The sequence below is a fragment of the Eutrigla gurnardus genome (genome assembly GCF_963514095.1).
Source record: "Eutrigla gurnardus genome assembly, chromosome: 6".
Classification (NCBI taxonomy): Eukaryota; Metazoa; Chordata; class Actinopteri; order Perciformes; family Triglidae; genus Eutrigla; species Eutrigla gurnardus.
Window position 1 is genome coordinate 10,302,321 of NC_139920.1, and position 21,455 is coordinate 10,323,775.

At 43.5% G+C, this 21,455-nt stretch overlaps 1 protein-coding gene across 7 annotated transcripts in view; it reads right to left on the reverse strand.

The window, feature by feature from the left end:
* Positions 1-21,455, reverse strand: part of ptprfa (protein tyrosine phosphatase receptor type Fa) — a 252,391-nt gene that overhangs the window by 98,228 nt on the left and 132,708 nt on the right. For 6 of the 7 annotated variants that reach the window (XM_084011612.1, XM_084011613.1, XM_084011611.1 and 3 more), the window contains 4 exons: positions 20,294-20,430; positions 19,745-19,889; positions 12,568-12,873; positions 4,354-4,547 (listed from right to left, as the gene is read on the reverse strand). In XM_084011612.1, the coding sequence (XP_083867738.1) occupies positions 4,354-4,547; positions 12,568-12,873; positions 19,745-19,889; positions 20,294-20,430 (782 nt within the window). The remainder of the gene's footprint in view (positions 1-4,353; positions 4,548-12,567; positions 12,874-19,744; positions 19,890-20,293; positions 20,431-21,455) is intronic. The other variant, XM_084011615.1, reaches the window with a different exon arrangement.

Sequence of the window (21,455 nt, forward strand, 5' to 3'; positions counted from 1 at the left end):
TGTGAAGTGTGTGTGAGAAGTCATAGATGGGTTGTGAGATGCTGGCTCTCTATCAGTCCTCCTGCATTGCACAGATAAGACAGGAATGCTGCTTATAAAAGAAGTCAGGTGAGACGTTCTTCCTGGAAACCAAAACAAGTTGAGAGGAAAGAACCTGAACACCATCTCATTGAGTGCTGAGAAACATTCACCTTTTGACTTCTGCTTCAATAGGCTCACAAGTGTTCACTTCTGCTGCAGCTAACCTGCTAATCCGAGACAATGTTATTCTCCCTTTAACCCTGGTTTTAGGGCTGGGTGATCATTTTCACAATAAAACCTTACATGATAAAGATGATAAATGGATGAGAAACATTTTCGCTAAAGTTAGACTTAGAATGCTTGTATTTAAATCAAAGACTGTACATAAGAAGTGGAAGTAGTCATGGTGACGTCACCCGCTGGTTTGTGGGTTTTGAAGACTTGAGTTCGGCATTTTGGCTGTCATCTTGGAATCTTTGCAACCGGTGAAGGAAGTGACCATATTACGACTGAGGAGGAGCGACGGGTGGATCTGACGAATGCAAGCAGCAGATCGACACCCTGAGTAGCACCCTTCTGGATCCATGTGGATTCTGGTGTGAAGCTGCTAACGAAGTTGGATTCATAATTCAAGGTCAACTTTACAGCTAAGTGTTAATGTCATCTTAGAAGCTAACTGCATTTTAGCGATGGTAGCGAGGTTACAGTAGTGACCTGTCAAACACAAGGTAGCCCCGCCCTAAAGCATCCCCTGCTTTATGGTGTATTTGACTTTAAATTCATCATAATTTACGAAATGAACGTCATGCTAGAATGAATAAAACTTGAAATGATTGATTGAGACAATGAACGACAATGTTTACTCAACTGAGAAGTAGTGTCATTTTCACATAAATCTCTTTTTGCAACCAATCCCTTTTCAGAACCGCCTCGCTGCCGTCATTGGCTACTCTGTTGCTTCTGTTGTGGCTGCAAAATAGTGAATAAATTGTTTCGAGCATCACAACCCCCGTGAATTGTCGTTTTACTATCAGATTTGATCAATTTGGTTTTAATACCGCGTCTGATTCTCAACCCATAATGCAGCGGGTGGCTGCATCACATACAAGATCATTGGTGTCAGACGCCAAGGAGCACTGACCAAGCTGAATTATTTGATGCCTTGGTAGTGAGAACAGGTTGTGCATTCTGTATGGAGCATAAAGGAAGAAAATTTAGGCTGTCATGCTCATAAAGATACATCTGAGTAATATCCACCTACCTAGAGACTATTATGTGTAGTGATCTGAGCCCAACCATGATGTTAAATATAAGCCACAGGACACGAGGCATGGCTGACTGAAATGAGAATGTGGCTGAGTATCATGCTGCTATGAGACAGCCGCATGATGCTGCAGCATGAAGATATAAGTATGCGATTAAAGTTAATCTGTAAAATCGAGCAAACCATGAGGGCTGATTCCACAGCCAAGAAGCTGCTAAGTAATGATGCTATTGATTTTTGGAAAGAACTGAGCGTTCTTGACAACTGCAAAATATCTCTACCATGCGCTGTGGATGAAATCTCCAGAACAGACAATATTGCGGTTATGGCGATAGCATTTTAATACCTTATTCAACTCTATCCAAAGTGAAATCACTATACAAACGTATAAAGCTGGACAATATGCATCGTAAATAGGGATGCATTAATACCACTTACATTTCAGCACTCGCTGATACCGAGTATTGATATGAGTAATACATACTGATAATAATACTATTACAGATCTAACAATAACTTAAAAATGTTTATTTTCATCATATAACCTTTACTTTCTTAATGTAACAAATCCAAAATACAACATGAAGCTCTTATTACGTTTTAACATTCAACATACAGATGGTGAACTGTGCTATCAGTTAAACAGTTAAAAGGAATATTTAAGATTAAAAAGCAAAGCAAGGCTCAGAGGAGCAGCTTGTAAAGTAGAATAGTGCTGCTCCACCTTAAAGGTGACTCCACCTTAAGTGTTGCTCAGCAGCCAGATTGTTGGTAACTTAATTATCAGCTGGCTGACAACAAGACACGTGAATTTTGAGTTGTAGCATTTATTCACTGACAAATAAACTGTAAACATACTTAATAATAATAATAATAATAATACTGCTGGATTAAAGCTAGAGTCGCGGCTTGTTACCAGACTCAATGTTATCTGTTAAGTAGGCAGCCAAGAAAGTTACAGGCCCACAGCTGGAACCAGGAATCTATCTAAAGTCCTCAAAATAATTAATCTGGAGTTTAATTAATTAATCGGATTAAATTACTTTATTATGTATTATTGACGCTTCCAAAGCCTTTGATTGCATTAAACATAAAACAATGTTTGTTAAACTAAGTTACAGAAGGGTGCCCAAATACATTGTGAAAATCTGACTAACTGATATACAGTATATGGCCAACAGACTATGCAAGTATAATGGGGCGATAGGGTGTCAACCCCATTTGGGTGTTACACAACATTTTAATCTTTGTATTGATGATCTGTCCGAGCAAATGAAAGCCTGTGATACCGGCTGCATGACTGGTAATACTCCAGTGAACCACGTAATGATATCGAGTCCATCTAGCGCTGGTCTCCAGCAGCCCCTCACTCTATGTTCTGTGTACGGTGAACATGATATCACACGCTCTCGTGATCTGTTGATCTGAACATGATCATAATCTTAGTGTCTGACTGATGAAGATAAGTAAAGGCAACGCTGCATGATGTTTGCACAACCAACACGTTCTCACTCCGAAGCGTTGAATATCTCATCTTGATCAACGTTCCCCTCCGGTGTCACTGCTGACACTGACGTCAATATACGCTTGTTTCAGGAGTCTTTTCAAAAATAAACTTCACAGGAAGTCAGAGTATAACGTTTACTTTTAGATTGACAACACGGGACACTAACGGCGGTCTCCTGGACTCAAGTCTTGTTTGTTTGAGCCGTCCACCTCCCCTTCCTCTCTGTGTGGACTATATCTCTATTTATAATCTGCTCATGTCCCACTTCAGCGGCCGCATCCTTCGGGCGACGTCATTTACACTCCCGCCGTCCAATCCTTTGGAGACTGTGGAGGCTGAACCAAGCCGTCTTCAAATTGAGACTGTCTGGTGTGCTTTGGTCTTCAAATGCAGCCTCCAAAGGACGCAGCTGCTGTATTCGGACCCAGATAATGTCTTTTGCTATACCCATAATGCATCGGGTGGGGAAGTCACATACAAATGCTCATATGTTCAATGATCACGTACAAATCCATCTCCCTGGTAAATAAATCCATCGGTGTAGTCTACAGTTGTAGATTTGCATTATTTTTAAAGTGAAACATTGTGTCAGACATCATTTTTTACACGTCAAACTACTCCATCAGATTCATTCTTCCAGAGCCAAAATAAGTCATCGTGCACCCAATTTTGATCCTTCCTGTAATAGATGCAATATTGATCCTGCTATTTTATACCACCAACTTGGGCTTGCCCTTTGGTGGCAAAACTAATTGTTTTTCATGGTTTTTATGTAAAAGATTAGTCTCTGTCTAGGTTGGGTTTTTACAGTCATCTGTAAAACCAGGGGGGAGAATCCACTCAGCAGGGCTCAGAGTCCTGCAGGGCTCAGAGTCCAGCAGGGCTCAGAGTCCTGCAGGGCTCAGAGTCCTGCAGGGCTCAGAGTCCTGCAGGGCTCAGAGTCCAGCAGGGCTCAGGCTGCAACCAGCCCACCATGATGGCGGAAGCAGAAGCAGCAGCTGGGGATGGGACCACATGAATATTTCATGCCACAATTATCCTGGCAAAATAATTGCTCTTCACAATATCTCGATAATCATCAAAATATGTTGAAAACTCTGAAAAACTAAAGTGCTCAACCGTACTGGAATCATTTTACATTTTGTTAAGAAACAATATTTTATTGTGTCACAGAGAACTGAAAAAAAAAAAAAAACAGTAAAAAAAGTATGTTTTATCACAGAGCTTGGAATACTTTGTGTTAGAATATTCTACCTATCCATCCCTCCAGCCAGGAGCCCAGCTTCACCCCGCTGCTCCCTGCTGGGGGGCAATTACTGTACTACTGGGCGCGCTGGAGGGAAAGGAGGCACGGCAGAACCAGAACCAGGACTGCACGAGAGCGACTGTCAGACCCTGCTGCAGGGTTGTGAGAGCTTTTCAGAATAAATGCAGTGCTTGGAAACACTAGCGTTTTGTGCACTGGGACCGCCAACACAAAGGGAAAGTTCCTCATCGTAGCTTTAAGGAGCTTCTGCCAACTTAGAAAACACCTGCTTGGACTGAAAGAGTGTGACAGTACCTGAGCTTCGGGGAGGGAAACGTCCACGATGACAGGCTGGCCGCGAGGCTCCCCGTTCTCTAGCCTGGAGTAGACCAGCTGGTAGCCTCTGATCTGGCCATGCTGCTTCACAGGCAGCGGCGGCTTCCAGGTCACCCTGAGGGCGGTGGAGTTCAGGGCGTCTGCCTCCACCTTCCTGGGAGGAGCTCCAGGCACTGTGGCACAAGACAGCACACAAGTTCAACTTTAGAGGCTGCAGGGGAAGGTGGATGTTTCTTCATCTGTGTTTATCTAGCAGTTCCTCATGCTGCCAGAGTGAGCTGAGCGCTTCCAGCTCTCTACAAGGATGTCCCTGAAGTGTTCCCGGACTGGATTGTTATATTGTCATAATATAATAAAATAATATTCAATTATAACCAATAAAATATCATGAGTCAGTTTGATCCACCTCAGCTATCATGGATATGATGCACAAGGGTTAAAAGGGCCAACGAAAGATACACAGGTGAACACCATACAATGTAGGACATCTCATTCTTTAAAAGGCAGTCCACAGGAGTGTTTCCAGGCTGTTCTAGTAGAGACCTCTGTCCACAGAGACAGGGGCCCGGCCACAACGTCCCCCTTCAGGCCTGAACCCTGAACCCTCAGGGGCTTAACTGACTGGTAAATGGTGGAGTGAGAGAGGCTGCTCACCAGACCAGACAGAATTATCAAATAATCTGTTTACTTGTTTTAGTTCAAACAGCCTCAGTAGACTAAATGAGTAATTTGTTCCTCTGATTTCAAGTGTTTCATGATCAATATTAGATCTCTAATGTTAATGTTTCTGTGTCAATGTCATACACCAGTCTGAACACTCATGTGAGTCCTCTTTGTTTACCTTTTTTAAATTCCATTCCCTGGAATCCCTGTGTTTAACGCCACAACACTATGATTTGTGGGTAATTCCCCTCAGGCAAAGTCTGCAGAATGCAGACTTATGGAAAGTGTGCATAAAGGGCTCAGCATGTCTGTGAGAGTCCTCAAGCACCCTGTGATTTTATAGTGCAGCCCGAAACCATCACAAACTTTGTGCCTACAAGTCAATGAGTGTGTGTGTGTGTGTGTGTGTGTGTGTGTGTGTGTGTGTGTGTGTGGAGATGAGGATTGTGTCAAAGACACAAGATCACATACGACAAAAGCTAAATCTCTTCTTCTTTGCATCGCAGCCAACTTCTGCTAAGGAGTGCAGACCACTTATTTCATGGCTGCCACATAGTCTGACAAAATTAACAAAATCCAGGATATATCATGGGCGTTATTGGCAATATTTGAAAACACAGGGAAGGTTTGAGGCAACAGGAAGTCCTTCATAGCGACTTCATAGCCCGTGACCTCCGACCCTCCATTATGTCATCATTCTGTACGAGCTATGTTTTCTCTGTAAACACTACAACACAAGCTGGTGCTTTAACATTTATACACTTCACGTAAACTACTTGGCAAACCGTTGTCACTCCCAACCCGTCAAATACCGACTCTCGGTCAGCGGCCGAGAAAAAGCTCTCATGGTAGAGAAGCGAATAGAGCCTGATTTTAAAAACAGAAGATACACAAATACATTTAAAAAAAAGCATTTATATATATTTTTTAATGCAAGGAGACCTTATGATTTATGATCATCTAGTTTACAATGACTTGATTGTATTTCACTGAAAAAAAAAAGTTTGTGTTTGCTTAAAAGCATCAGATTATTACTTTACTTTAAAATGCAGCCTAACAATTTATGGGTGAAACATTTTTTATACGGCAATAATTATCACATAAAAATAAAAATGCAATGTCAGTTTTTTCCAATATTGTGCAGCCTGAACATGTACACGTCCCTCACCGCCTGCTTCCAGCGGGGATTCTCAGAAACAGAACCACACATTGATTTACATCATAATCTAACTGTGGAGAAGATCTCAGCCCTGATGTGAGTTTTATATCACACATCATATCAAAACATTGTGACCAGAAGAATAGGTGTGTGTTAAATCTGTCCTCTTATATATAATCCAGTGGTTTTTCTCTCCCCATCTGATAAGTCACATCAGAGTTTAAAAATTCTCCTGACCCGACGAGATAGTTTCATGCCTGGAGACGTTGCAAGGTAATGTGAAGGTTGCGAGCTATCTTTGCAGGTTACACACATCAAAGCTTGTCACACGGAGCCCCAGGAGGATGCTGGGAGCAGGGGTTAGTCTACTTTATAGAATATCAAAATGGGCTCAGGATCTCTCCTCCAGAATGCTTGGTCAGCTTCAGAGGGAGGTGCAAATGAATACAAATTTTACTTAAAAAAAAGTGAGGAGATGAGATTGTGAAATATTAATGGAATTCAAGACGGACAAGGAGAGGAAAGGATGCGTTAAAGGTTAAAATGCCCTGAACTCGGAGATTAAGACGCGGAAAGAAAAGTGTTCAGGCAGCTGGAGTATCATCCAGCACAGCAGGCGAAGTAAAGCTCTGTGACTGGGTGTCAGCAATATCAGCTTGAGACTAATTAGAGTCGTTTAACCTTATATGGTATCAGCTTCCAGGTTCAAGCTCCGGCTTTGGAGGAAAAATGTCAATAAACGTGTGTTGTACAAATGCCAAGCCACAGAACAGACTGAACATATATTTGAAGCAGGCGGCAAGAAAAGTAAAGTGCCTTCAACTTGCATCCTACCGCAGCCTCGGTTTTCATTACAGGACTACAGCTCGCTATTCAACGTCCCTCCTGTGATCCCGGCAGTTTGTGTCGACTGCTTGCACAAGTGGAACACAAGTTCTGCAGCTCGAGTTTCACCCGGAGCGTTTAGGCAGGTCGATCCCAGTTAGACGGGTTCATAAAGCCCAGTGGACCACGACTGTATGTGACATCGTTAAACCGCAGTCGGGTTCATCTGAGGATACGCTCTGAACATTTAATGTAACCACAACACCTGAACGTGAATATATTAAATATTATGTTACTTCTGGTGGTTTAAGTACATTTTGTCATAATACTTTTGTACTTTTACTTGATGTCTCTCGTTTTTCTCCACTGAGACTTTAATAAAAGAGTTTTCACTGATGACTGCTGGAGTTTGTTTGTTTTAACTGAACTTAATTGAGTTATGTTTCTGCTGTTTCTCCTCTTCTGCAGACGTCACACACTCAGCTGCTTCACAGAGCTGCATTTACTTTGTTGACAATGTGTTTTGCAGAACTAACATGTTACAAATTAAAATGATAATCAGGGCTACACATAAAACATCCGTAAAATGATCCTGCGGTGGTCTGAACCAGGCATATAGCTTCACCGTGGGGGTGGACATTTTTGGTGGAGAAGGGTGATGCTTAATCCAGACTTGTGAGGTGAGGATGTTCTAAAGTGGTGGGGCCGTCCTGACTGACAGCATGAAGCCGGATCATGTGTCAGCAGCAGCTGTTAAATGCTGAGGCAGCCACTAATTGTCTTCTTAGTATCTCCCTCCCTGTGTCCCGTCACCGTGTGTCTCTGCCTCCAAGAACTCCACAACCTCAACATGCTGCTGTGTCTCATTTGCATTGACCGCCCACTCCGAATCTCGAAGGAATTATTAGGAACACACAGCGAGATGCGTCGCTGTGATGACGGCGCCTCTAAAACCATTGTTTTCCTAATGTTGGCTACCACCGTGCGTTTTTTTCACATATTTTATACGTGTAGCAACGTGAAAATATCCTTAACCCAGGCAGCCAATCCCGGCAGGCTTTATGTAACCACTTCCTTTCTGTTTAGTCAACAAACCTGCATCATTTGAATAGGCAGAAATAAGCAGCTGTTTCCCTCAATAAAGAGAAAAAATAGTCTCCATCGTCATTTGGGTCATGGAGGGGAAACACAATTAAAGCTATGGTCTACATTGTGAAAATCAGTTGAGCCTCTGAGACAGATTTGAAAAAAGCTTTGCCCCCCCAACCAAACCCCTCCCCTCAGTGTTCCACGATTCGACGAGGCGGGAGTGGGAGGGGACGAGGCGGGATGACGAGGAGCAGGGGAGGCGAGGGGATTGGATGGAGGGTACTAGCCAATGGGAGCCTTCCGGAGCAATGGCTCCCATTGGTCAATTTCTATGCAGGCCTACGGCTGATACACTGAATGGATTTTTTTTATTCCACATCGTAGACCATAGCTTTAAGAATACAATACATTTTGAGTGACTTGCTTGGTGGGCTTTCAAAGTTTCCTCTTAAGTTTTAACAACAGCAGCTGTTGTTATTTCTGCTATATAATCATCAAAACTCAGAAATGTAAAAAGTAAGAGATATCAGGTTCAATGATTTCATCATAGTGCAGAAGATCTATGGGATGAGAAACAATCAACATCTGTTCAGACTTTTCCACTGCAGAAACCCATCAGCTTGGATTCAAACGACCTGAGCTTCAAAAAACCTTATTATTGGGGCTTTTGTACCGGATTCTTATTGTGTCTTTTAAGAGGTACACAGCCTTATTAAATCACTCGTGACGATATCTACGATTATCCCTATAACAGAAATACAGTACGATCAACTTATTGTGGTCTCCTGTGGTCGTGTGTTTCTATGGCGATGCTATCCTACATCGTCCCCCATTAACACCGATATCGGCCAAAAGGCTGAACCTCACTGATTATACAGAGTTGACTTTGTAACCATGTATAAAAGTATGAGAGCCGTGCTGGAAGGCAGGTGTCGGGTGGGGAGTGAGAATGTGGAGTGATATTCAGGTGGCGACTGACAAAGCGGTGTGAGCTGGAAGGATCATTTGTGGGCGAGCACAGAGAGAATGGACAGTTTCTGGAGAAAACCAGTCAGCAAAGGGATCTCAAAGTCAAATGGGGCAGACGGAGAGAGGGAGAGAGATGAAAAGAGTGTAAGATTAAAATTCAGTGGGGATGCAGGGATGAAGTGTGGTGGGCGAGCGAGGCTGAGAGGGAGGATGGAGAGAGAAGGACGTCAGCAGGTGGAGGAAGGAAAGCGTGCTCCCCACTAGGGATGGGATAATATGGGATTTTATCGTGGATCATTAAACATAATAAAAAAACCCAATCACAACAAGAATAAGCATCAATATCGTCACTAGCTCGCTATCATGCAAAGTAAAAGATAGAGCCAGGTAAGAAATGTATTTATCCTTTATTTATCTTTAAAGATCTTTTTATTGTTTGTCACTAAAAAGGATGTCTAAAAAAAGATGCATCTCTTATCTGTGGCACAAGAAAAATATTTGACGATACGAGGTGGATGAGAAGACCACGCATTTACTTGAAAAGTTTACCTACTTTTTTTGCATAATCAGTGTCACAGCTCTTTGTCAATCCATTTTAATTGACTTTTTATCATTTATTATTCATCTTTTTTAACTCCCTAAGTGTTTGGCGACCACACAACCGCCTCCATGGGGTCATTTAGTAACATCAACTAAAATAAATCAGTCCCACACTCCTTACCGTGGAAACAAGTTATCTCATTTTCTGCACATAAAAAAAACATAAAGCTTAAGAATGAATCTAACAAACTTGATTCTTGATCTGGATTGAGTAAACTTGACACACTCTATATGCTATTGCATCCTGCATGATTCCCCAGATCCGAGACTCCCCATCAGTTAACCCAACAATAGGTCTGGAAGGAACAGTTCAAGCCATTCAGGCAATGCAAAGCAGTAAAGCACCTGGACGGATACCCCACTGACTGTATAAAGAAATCCGTCCCCCTGACTTGTAAACTTTTTCAATGAGTCCCTGGAGTGTCCTTCTCTTCCAACCTCTCCAACGGGGGCTGCAAACTCTTTATTACTTAAAAAAAGGTAACGACCCCTCTAACTGCAGCTCCTCTCACCAAAGATCTCCCCGGTGTCAGAAGATCAGGCTCCATTAAGGGGAGACAGTCTTCTGGTAACAACCAGTTGCTTTTAAACATTATTCATTCTAGACCTAAATAAATGTGTTATTTACAGTAGCCTACTACAATAATGTGGTTTTGGTTCTGCACAGGGATTGGTCTTCCCCTGAATAACACGCTTCCTCCATCTTTCCCGTCTTGAGAACCCCTCACTGTTGTCTCCTCTCGTCTTCGTATTGGCTACTGAGCCTCTGTCGAAGGCAATAGCGCAAGAGATTTATAACAACAACCTTATTAGTAATATTTCAACACCTTACTCTGACAAGGAAAGATAATTATCATATTTACCCTAATTTCCTTAAATAATTTGGATAATTGTTTTTTGGTAATAGTTAAATAAGAACAAAATTCTGTGGAAGTTAAGTTCTTCACTCTGTAAACTTTTTCAAATAAATTGACCCTTGACATAGTCATCGAATCACACATCATCCAATCCCTCAGATATAGATTTAGCTTTTAGATCTTTCTCCTCTTCTCCGAAGCATTTCTCTCTATTCATTTAAAAAAAAAAAAATTTGTAATTTGGACACTCCGTTATTTTGGCCTGAAAGCTGCACGAAGGCACCAACAGTCTGGAAGAAATAGTTCACGGCTGTGCACCCTTGGTACGTGGCCATCCATCCACTGCTGACCTTCACTTTGGAATGGGGAAAGAAAGTAGATTTATCTCTATAATACCAGAATCCTGGGATTAATTTGTAAATCAGCGTCACTCAGACAAACAAGAACATTTCACAGATCAGACCGCTTCAATCATTCAGAGCAGCTAAGTCGCAACAACACGTATAAAATACACGCACCATCGCTTTCTCCGTCCATTTTTCTCTCGTAATTCAGCATTCAGACAGACAATTTAAACACAATAAGAACTTGAGGCAATCAGATTAATCCAGACGTTAGTAGGACTAATATGATTAGGAGGAAAATGAAAGGAAGGACTCTGAGAGTTCATCTGTACGCAGTGGAAGAAGTCTGAGCTGGTCAGAGCGGGGAGAGGCTTCTCTGCAGCTGTACTTTCTAAGCCTCCCTGACGTCGTCCACGACTTATCCTTTGATACTTTGATTTCCTCTAGTGGCACCAGAAAAGAGCTCCTTACTCTTTGCTTTCATTGGCCATAACATGGTCAATTGAGCCCTTACAAAAGGAGGTGAATCCTCTTATATAATAATAATAATGGTGTCTGTCTTATAGCTGTGATCATTGGGCTGTGCTCAGGTCTGTTCTGAGTCTCCGGCAGCAGCAACAGTGATACGAAATGTGTGCTACGAATGGGAGAACCCTCCTACAGACCAGATCACAGAGGCTATTCAGACCTACGATCTGACATTTTTCCTGGTGTCGGCCAAGAGAGCTGAAGCTAAGGTTAGGCAACCAGACCACTTGATTAGGTCGGTAAAGATTTAGGTGGCTGAAATGACCTTTTGGATTGTGACAGAACAAAAGCAGCTTTGGTCTCCTACATGAAGGTTGGATTCACTCATGATCCACCACCTCCACCTTCTTTCATTCCACTACACTACTGCATGCAGTAAAGTTGGTTCTGGTGTAAATCGTGTACTTCATAATAATCTAGAATGAACTGAAATACAAGGGATGAATGTGAGGGGTTAGCACCTTATTCAGTAATGCAGCAGAGGCCCACGTCTTTATGCAAAAACAATTCCCGTGGAAATTGACGCCATCTATTGACACATCTTTACTGTATAAACTCCATGAACCTTTTTAGCCAGGCTCCTGGGCTGCATGCTGTCCCCCCCAAAACCTTCCTATTTCAGAGAAAGATCCTCCTGGAGGCCCAGTTGCAGCGCTGGGTCAAACACAATCCTCAAAACTCCCAACTTGTGTAGAGAATATACTTGGGCTCTAGCAACTACAGCTTGGACCATTATGGTATAAGATAGCTGGCAGGGTACGTTACCGTTTACAGTCATGCCTTAACAATTGTTCTAATTCCAGTTGCTGCTTTGTTTAAGAGACATGTTCACGAACCAAATTTAACAGATAAGTCAGGGGTTTGGAGGCCAATTGCGCACTTTTCAGTCATAATTCATTGTCTTCAAATGTCCTCAAGTATCACACATTAAGAGAGAGCTCACGAGACTAAACAACATGAAGAGGAGTGGAATTAGAATTGGCAACACAGTCTCACGGCAGTTGAAATCTACTGATTTGACAACGGACAACTTGTGTCCCCGTCCACAAAACCAATCGACTTCATTTCGTCTCTATTTCACGAGCTGCCGTGAGACTGGGTTGGAGTTGGAGGGTTAGTATTTCTAGGGAGCCTGCTTCCTACGACACCATCAACATACCATCTTCCTTGGTCCTGGTGCAGGCTGCGGAGCTCTCCGGGCCGGGCCCGACGTCGGTGTGAGCCCTCACCCACACCAAATACTCAGTCCACTTCTGCAGGTCCTCCAGCACGTAGCTGGTGACATCAGCACCGATCCCTGACACCTGGTGGCGCTCCACGTCCTCCCCTGTGAGGGCTTGGTAGGCGAGGGAGTAGCGCACAATCTCCCCGTGGCGGCTGTCTGTGGGCGGCGCCACCCAACTCACCTTGATGCTGGTGGAGCTGAGGCTGAGCAAGCGTACCTCCTGGGGAGGGGCCGAGGGGGCTGATAGGAGGGGAGGAGGGGAATGGTCAAGCAGGGTGGATAATGGAAGACACAACAACTGACCATCTGGACTGCGGAGAGATAACCTGTTTGTATGTTACAGGAACAGACCATGTGACCTGGCTGGCCGTCCTAAACAGTGTGTTCATGTTTTTATTAGGTTTGGGAGAAAACGTCATTGCAGCTCAATTTATTCAAAGGCAAGTTTGACTTTCAAATTCAGGAAGTTCTGACATCCTGATACTGCACTGAAGTCATGCTTGAACTCATATGAGAACCCTTTTTGGTATCTGGTAACCTTTTTGTAAAAGTTTAATCTGGAACCCTTTCAGAAGGTTCTACTGAGAACCTGACATAAAGGGAAAACCTCTCTGAAAGGTCCCATTCAGAACCCCCTATGAGGGGCTCTACAGAGAAACCTTCCATGGTGTAATCCTCTCTGGAGTTTTGATCCAGAACCTTTTAAGCATCTGAAGGTGCTCAAAATAACCAACCCAAAGGGTTCTACTGAGACCCCTGTGCTGCATAAACCCTATAATTTTCCAAGGGTTCCATCTAGAACCATGGGTGGTTCCTTATGAGGCGATGTGATGCAGTGCAACCCACAACAGGCCTGTTCACAATCACAGTTTTTGGGGGTGTGGTCTGGATTGTGTGCATTCTCTTTTAACACCTGCAACAATCCTTGAAAAACTCTTTCTTCAAGTCTCTTTGATACTCAAGACTTGTTTCACTTGTCCCAGGTGTTTCTTTAACTTCAGTCGTATCTTTATAGTTTTTGCCATCATTTTCAGCAGTTATAATACACCAAATGCTGAGATGCAGCGAGAGACCAAAAAGGTATTTAAGGGTTTAAGGGTTATCTAAACCACTTTCCTTATTCTCTGCACAGACAGTAAAAAAAGAGCTGTTAAATGGGTCTCAACATCCTACTGTGACCTTTCTTCCCATCGGACTTGTTTTGGCAGATCTCAGCCTTTGTGAATTTAATGTTATCATAAGAGATTAAAGCAGTGACTAAACTGAAATGAAAATAAGATTGAATCATCTTTTAACAAGGTGTCAAATTATGAACGTTTCCTCATGTTAGGTAAATTGAGCCGCATAGTGTTTTCTACAAACCATATTAATAATCAAATGAGGTTTGTATGAATATATATTTGAGAAGATGTGGTTGAACCTGGTTGTTAGGATATTACATTGGACAATAACGGGGATTTCTTTTATTGTATAGGATTCATTGTATGTGAATGAACAGCTTGTGTGTTCATCTTCTTCAACACATCTTATCCACAGTCCAGAGGGCAGACAAAAACAAAGGTGACACTTCAAACTCTCGCTACCTTTCAGTGATACAACACACACACACACACACACACACACAAACACACAAACACACACACACACACACACACACACACACACACACACAAACACACACACACACACACACACACACACACACACACACACACACACACACACACACACACACACACACACACACACACACACACACACACAGTGTGAAGTTCCAGCAACTGAAAAGTAAAACAGGCACACTACAGATGAATGCATGTATACACAATGCTACACAAGTGCAGAACTGGACCAGATAGAGCAGCCAAATGGACGGTGTAGATGAGCGTGGAGCAGGTGGGAGAGATAACACGGGGGACCGCTATCACGCTCGCCTGTGGTTTGGCAGCACCAGCAGAGCGGGTGGACCCGGCGAGGTCACTGTTTGAACAGTGTTGGAGGCCGGTTTGTTTCGCCTGCAGCAGAGCCGCTTGTGACGAGTTGAAAGAGACGCACATGAACAGCCGTAATTCCATCACACATACGAGAACCTTTGGATGCATCCATGCAGGGGTGCCATGGATCAAAGTGACAGAGATCCATGAGTGGGAGATGCAGCGCAGCCGATTACAGAAACGAAAAATAAAAAATAACTGGAGTAGAGGTGGGTAGCTGGGAGAGAGAAAAGGACGATTTGAACGGGAAAAAAATAAGGAATATAACCCACATGGAAAATGTACAACGGTGTATTGGGGCCATTGTAGATAAAAAAAAAAAACATAGAAGGCATTTAAAAGACGAGGGAAGGTTGATATTCAGAGAAAAATGTCTAAGATTAAAGTCATAAATTTATGTGAATAAAATGTGGGTTATTCTCTGAGATTAAATTAAAAATGTAATTTTTAAAGTCATAAATTTGTGGAGTGGAACGGTGGTAACACCAGCCATCTGAATGTCATTGCTCCTGAAGTAGTGAACTCGTGGTTGGATGGAAGGTCCTGGAAGGTATACTTGACACACTCTTCTATGAACAAAAATACTCATTGTAGACGTTACAGGAAACAAACAACTTCAATGGTTGACGTGGTGTCTTTTACTTCAACATGTTACACTAAAAACCAACCACTGAGAAGACGTTACTGAGGTTACCATAGTTACACACTGATTGTGTGCAACTGGGGGAAACAACACACAACAGGCTCATAACAGTGTTTGCGGGATCATCTATGTTTGCTTCACTCACACTAGACACACCAGAGGGGAGGCGGGGCTTACCTCCATCTAGACCAGGTGTGTCAAACTGATCCAGTAAAGGGCCGCTGTGGCTGCAGGTTTTCATTCCAACCAAGCAAGAACACACCTGACTCGACTTATTCACCTACCTGATTGGCCTTCACACCTTGATTGGTTGGATCAGGTGTGTTCTTGCTTGGTTGGAATGAAAACCTGCAGCCACAGCGGCCCTTTACTGGATCAGTTTGACACATGTGATCTAGAGACTGACACCTGGATCATCCATCATGATTGAAAAACCACTATTGCTACTTTGACATGCCAGTCGACAAGGCATTGCAATAAACTGATACAAAGGATACTGAAATAACTACATAATGATGGTGAAGTAATCTGGTTCAAACCCCCCCCCCCAAAAAAAACCCTTGAAGGACTATATTCAGAGCATTAATATATGTTCAATGACACCCAGCAAAGGGACGCAGGTCGGACTCGAACCCTGGACTCGGGTCTGGACCCTGGACACTATATGGGGCGCCAACCATCGCAATAAGTGCTGCCATTCCGGCGGGCCGCTTGTTAGTTTTCCCTGTGTCGCCCAGAAGGTGTTGACGGTTCAACGTGAATGCAGCATTATTTTAATAGTGAATATTATCTCACTTCACCCACAGCGACTCATTGTCTTGTGACAGGCGCCTGCCATAGCTGAAAACAAAATGTGTTGTTTTTAGTGTCTCCGCTCTGATGGCCTGTCAGTTTTAAGAATGACAATGTGACAAAGCTGCAGGTCTGCACTTAAAATAAAGAGAACAAAGAAGACGGAGACGGGCAGGTAGAGGAAGAGACGGAGGGACGGGACGAGCAGTAAGTGACAGCAGCGGTGATGGTCTTTAGACCTTTTAGAAGATTCCTGACACAGCGGGTTTGGCTGCCAGAGGAGTGAAGGGGGACCGAAAATCAAAGTGACAAGTTTTAAACCATTTTGTCTGTGGCTGCGACTGCTGACGCGGGGTTTTTCTCCTGACAGGTACAACAAGAGAGAGGGCTTAGATTCCTTCTGGGAGCTGTCATAAACACTGCGGGTTCAATTCCATATCTCCCAGCATGCCAGAGAGGCCCAGATCCAATGTTAGATAGGCGAGCTCTGTGTGACGGGTGTTCAGCAGCACGAGTGTCTGTGTGGGAACAGTGATTGAACAGCATTCCTGCACATCAGCACACCGGATGCCATGTTTTACATGACAAACTATGGTTGGGAAGGAACATGACAGTCGTGATGAAAGCCGTCTCTCTGTGCAGCAGTCCGTTGTGCTTTCTTGGTCTTACATCATAATGCGCCGCATGTATCGACTCAGTGCCTTTATTAGACTATTTGTCAAAATGTGCAGTGTGCAGCGCCTGGTGATTTGTTACGCCACGGCAGCAGAAAGCAGGGAAAATATAGAAATATCAAGCCGTACCAGTGTGTCTATGAATGATGGCTTGGGCGAAACAGTGGATTTTACGCCTGACGGGGAAAAAAAAACTCTGACATTTTTTCTTTTGTTGTTGCCGTGGTGCTTGAACTTTGTAATTGAGTTGCGTGTTCAGCAAAATCAAGCGTGACTGACACGTGTGGGTGGGACACACAGCCTTCACATAATTAATGCTGTGCTGGAAATTACATTTTGAGAGCTTGAAACTTCAATTACGCAGCCTGTCTGGTGCCAGAATCACTGTGTTTGAGCACACTGGGGTCAGGCTGCTTTAGGAGAGGAGGCTCTGCTCTCTTATTCAGGTGGGGGTCGGTGTAGCAAAGCTAATATCTACTCGGCTCAGGCGATATGTCAAGATGTTGGGCCACGATAACAAAATGACAGTCAATTTGACAGTCTGTTGTGAATTTTTGGGATCATTTTTACTTGCTTGCTCTTTGCTTCACGCTGTTAAAAGTGACGACATGCGTAACATACGTGTGATTTTGTGTTATTGTGGTTGTATGGATTTAATGTATTGTGCTGTTGCATCGCTGCTAGAACGCCCCGTTAATAATAGAAAGGTTCGTACATGAAAACAGTTTATGATCGCAGTGGCAACTTTGATTGAAGAAGAATATTTCTTTGGATAAAAACATGTTGTGAATTTGTAATTTATCGCATTTATTTGTCTTAAATGCCAACATTTTTAAAGATGTATCGACTTGTAAGGGGGTTAATATATTGTCCAACTCTGATCAATGTTTACCTTAAAAAAAAAAAAAAAAAAAAAAAGATGACAAAGAACTATGACATCAGGAGTCCCAAAACTTCCGTGAAAGCTTTATCGACAAATTTTGGGGCCTCTGGAAAAATGGTTCGTCACTTTTAGCTGACATTGGGCGAAGGCAGGGTTCGCCTGGGCAGGTCACCAGACTATCACAGGGCTGACACATAGAGACAGACAACCATTCACACTCAAACCTACGGGCAATTTACAGTCATCATTTAGGGCCTGTCCACACGAAAACGTTTTCGGTGCGTAAACGCAGTAGTCTTGTGCGTTTCGCCCTTCCGTCCATACGGATCCGGCGTTTCCGCGGCCTGAAAACGCACTTTTTTGAAACCAGCTCTCAGGGTGGAAAAGAAAAAAACGGCACCCCTCCGTTTCGTGATCGTTTTGGTGTGGACGGCAAAAACGAAAACGCTGACGTCATCGCCCCGCTCCTCGACCCTCGAGCCTTACTTCTTCCCCCGCGACGTCTCGTAACAACAACAATAACGGCGGCCTCCGTGCTCGTAGAAGATATTCTGCTCGTCTGTACGACGGCGTATCAGGGCCGCTGTATAAAAAAAACGGAGCCGAGAGAGGGGGGTGATATTCCGGGGAAAAAGCTACTTTATTACGATGCTAACAAACAACCGCTAGCTAACTTTCCATGAATGTAGGCATTTATTTGTCTAATTAATCCATCCCAACGTCTGACAACCCCTCGTCAAGGTCCTTAGGGTGACGGCTTTTGATGCTTATTGTTGGTTTTATTTATACGGGCCAAATTATCATCTTATGGGTGTTTATTGATCGGGTGGTCAGGCGGAGATTAGCCGTAACTCTCACGTGTTGCCATAGCAACGGCAAACATCCGGTCACGCTCTGTCTCTTCTTCTGCATTTTTGTAGCAGAAACAGCGCCGCATAAGGGCCTGGAATATGTACTACAGCGCGCTGAGTCGTTTTCAGTGGATTGTCTGATTATGCTTCCGCGTAGTGATAACGCAACGGCAACGCAACGGCAACGCAACGGCCACGCAGTTGCTTGGAGACCGTGATGGTTCTGCGTTGGTTTTACGTGTCGAAATGCAATTCAATGCCACGCCGGTAAAGGGCGCTATGGTTTTTGTAAAGACTGACCGACCGACCGAGACTCTTGGCGTATATCATCGTAAGCTTCGTTATAGCGTATTTGTTTACTTTCCGGCTTTAAACGTCCACAATTTTTCAGAACTTGGTGTTTTATTTCTTTGTGCAAAAGCGAGAAGGTGCAAACAATAAAACGAGGTGAAAACAATAAAAGTAGCCTTTTAAAAGTTTAAATGGCGGTGTTTATGAGTGGAAACCGGATAGCGGTCTCCAGCGGATGTAGTTAGCGGACCAATCACAGCCGATGCCGCTGCGTTGCTGTTGCGTTGGTGTTGCGTCGCCTCGACGCGCGTCTAGGATTTTTGGGAGGTACACGTCAGGCCCTTGCGTTGACGTAAGGGGGTCCGCAAGGACGTAAGGGGTCCGCAAGCCCCCTTGCGTTGTGTCGACGCCGAAGCATAATTCAGCCTTTAACCTGCATGTCTTTGGACTGTGGGAGGAAGCCAGAGAACCCGACGGGAACCCAAGTTAACACGGGGAGAACATGCTGTGAGGCGACAGGAACCACGTTGCATTCGTTATACTGTAAATGCCAAGTTAGGTGAAGTCTACACACACAATAGCTCATGAGTGTGTGCTTGAATCACCTAAATGCAACATAATGAGACTACAGTTCAACAGAAGATGAATGCTCCACTGGTTCACACTTCCTGTATAATACTGAATGTTTTGTTTTATACAACAGAAAGTAAAGCAACTATGTTGTAGTTTTTCGTCCATTATGATTCATTGCTGTTTTAATGAATCCAACTGACACAAATACTGATAGAAGCAAATAACTTGCCGTTTAACTTAATAATAAAGATGACATCACTAATCTGCTCCAGAGACTTACCTGTCCTTCAAAATGACTTCACGTTTACGCCTCATGGTTCATTTGTAACTCAAATGTGCCAGAACTAAAAGTGTGACAGTGAATGCCCCAGAAAAAGGCTCCTGACCAAATAAACGGCTGCAGTACTTACTGGATTGGGCAGTTCTGGCCTCAACAGGATGAGTAAAGACTCCTAAACCCATCTCAGATTTTGCAGCCAGGGAAAACATGTAGAGTGTGTCTGGCTTCAGTCCATCAACTGCGTAGGAGCCTGCTGGGTCGAAGGTCACATGATGCTGTGGAAAGACGGAAGCCATGTTATTACAGGGTATACTATTATATCCTGAAATCTTTTCATATGTTTTCATCAAGAGTAATGGAACCAGAAGGAACTGACAGCGGTGTTGATGTGAGGCCGTGTTTGTCTGAAATAAAGGAGAAACTCATCTGGAACACGGTGAACTCATTCTGAGGTCGGACAGGGAAAATGAGATGAAACGGGAACAAACAGCATGCAAATAAAAAGGAGCACACGGGTTGTCACAAACAAAGAATGTGTGAACGGAAATATTATCATTATTATTATTATAATCATTATTGTTATGCACCAAATAAAGAAAAATAAAGGCAATACATATTTTGGACACATTTTTTTTTTTTTTACATCAAACTACCTCATTGGACGAAAAATGGTCTTTACCTTGTCCGTGGGATTGCTGTCCTCCCAGTAGAGCAGTTCAAAGCTGACGATGGGGTCCTGGACCGGCCAAAGCCATGACAGCATGATGCGGGAGTCCAGCTCGGCCTCAGCCTCAAAACCAGACGGCTGAGCTGGAACTGGAGGCAGAAACCAAGACACGAAGAGACTTAGAAGACAGGGACAGAGACAGAGGCAAAGGAAGTGCAAAGCAAGGGAGTCGCGAAGTGAAGTGGCGGGCAACGCTGCAGTCAATACTCATCAGTATTCAGGAGAGAAAGGAAAAGTGACCAACTATCAAGGTTGTTATCAACTTCAAATCCTCTGAGGTGGATTTAGATCCCAAAATGTCCGTGACTGCCAGGGATTAGATGTGTTGTGCAAGACGGCAGGCCACAGCTCCAACGTCCATCATTACAGCCAGACCGCTGGGTTCTGGTTGCTTGAAGCTTGGGCTTGGATTCACTACTTGCACCATCCTTTTCAGTTACTGGAGCCTGAAAAACCTAATTATGGTAAAGTCTGGTGGAGCTGAGCTGAGACGAGAACACAACAGCCATCACAACTGATCTGAGAGCAGCTTAGACTTCTGTCATTGTTGTTTTCAGCTTGTTCCACTGCCCATTAGTGGCTGGAAACACAGTGTCCGTGTTGAGATTCTGCTCCTGACGTCCTGCCGTGGATGAATCAGAAATGGAGGAGTACATCTGTGGAGCTCTACGATAGTAGCTCACATTAGTCCAGAGACCAGACCAGACTATGTGTAGAAACCAGAAACTGTCTGTGGTCCAAACATCAAGGCTTCTGCTGTATTTATATCTAGATGACTCTAATTTAAGTGTTGATGGAGCAGCTAGAGTGTTAGCATAGCCTAGCATCCATCAATCCAGACTCCATTCAGAAAACCAGCATTTTAAAAGTTGCTTGTCATCTTGCAGACAGACCTAACAAAGCATGACTTCAAATCACCAGCTTTATGTCGTTATTTCAATGTCCTTTTTAACCGTTTATTCCAATGATATCACAGTTAAATAGTTCATTTTGGGTTCATCCAGCTGTAGTAAACCAGCAGATGTGTCTTGTTATTCACAGTGAATTCAGCTCAATGAAATATGATAATGTTATGAAATAATGCAATACTGATTCGTCATATTTGAGCAGTTGA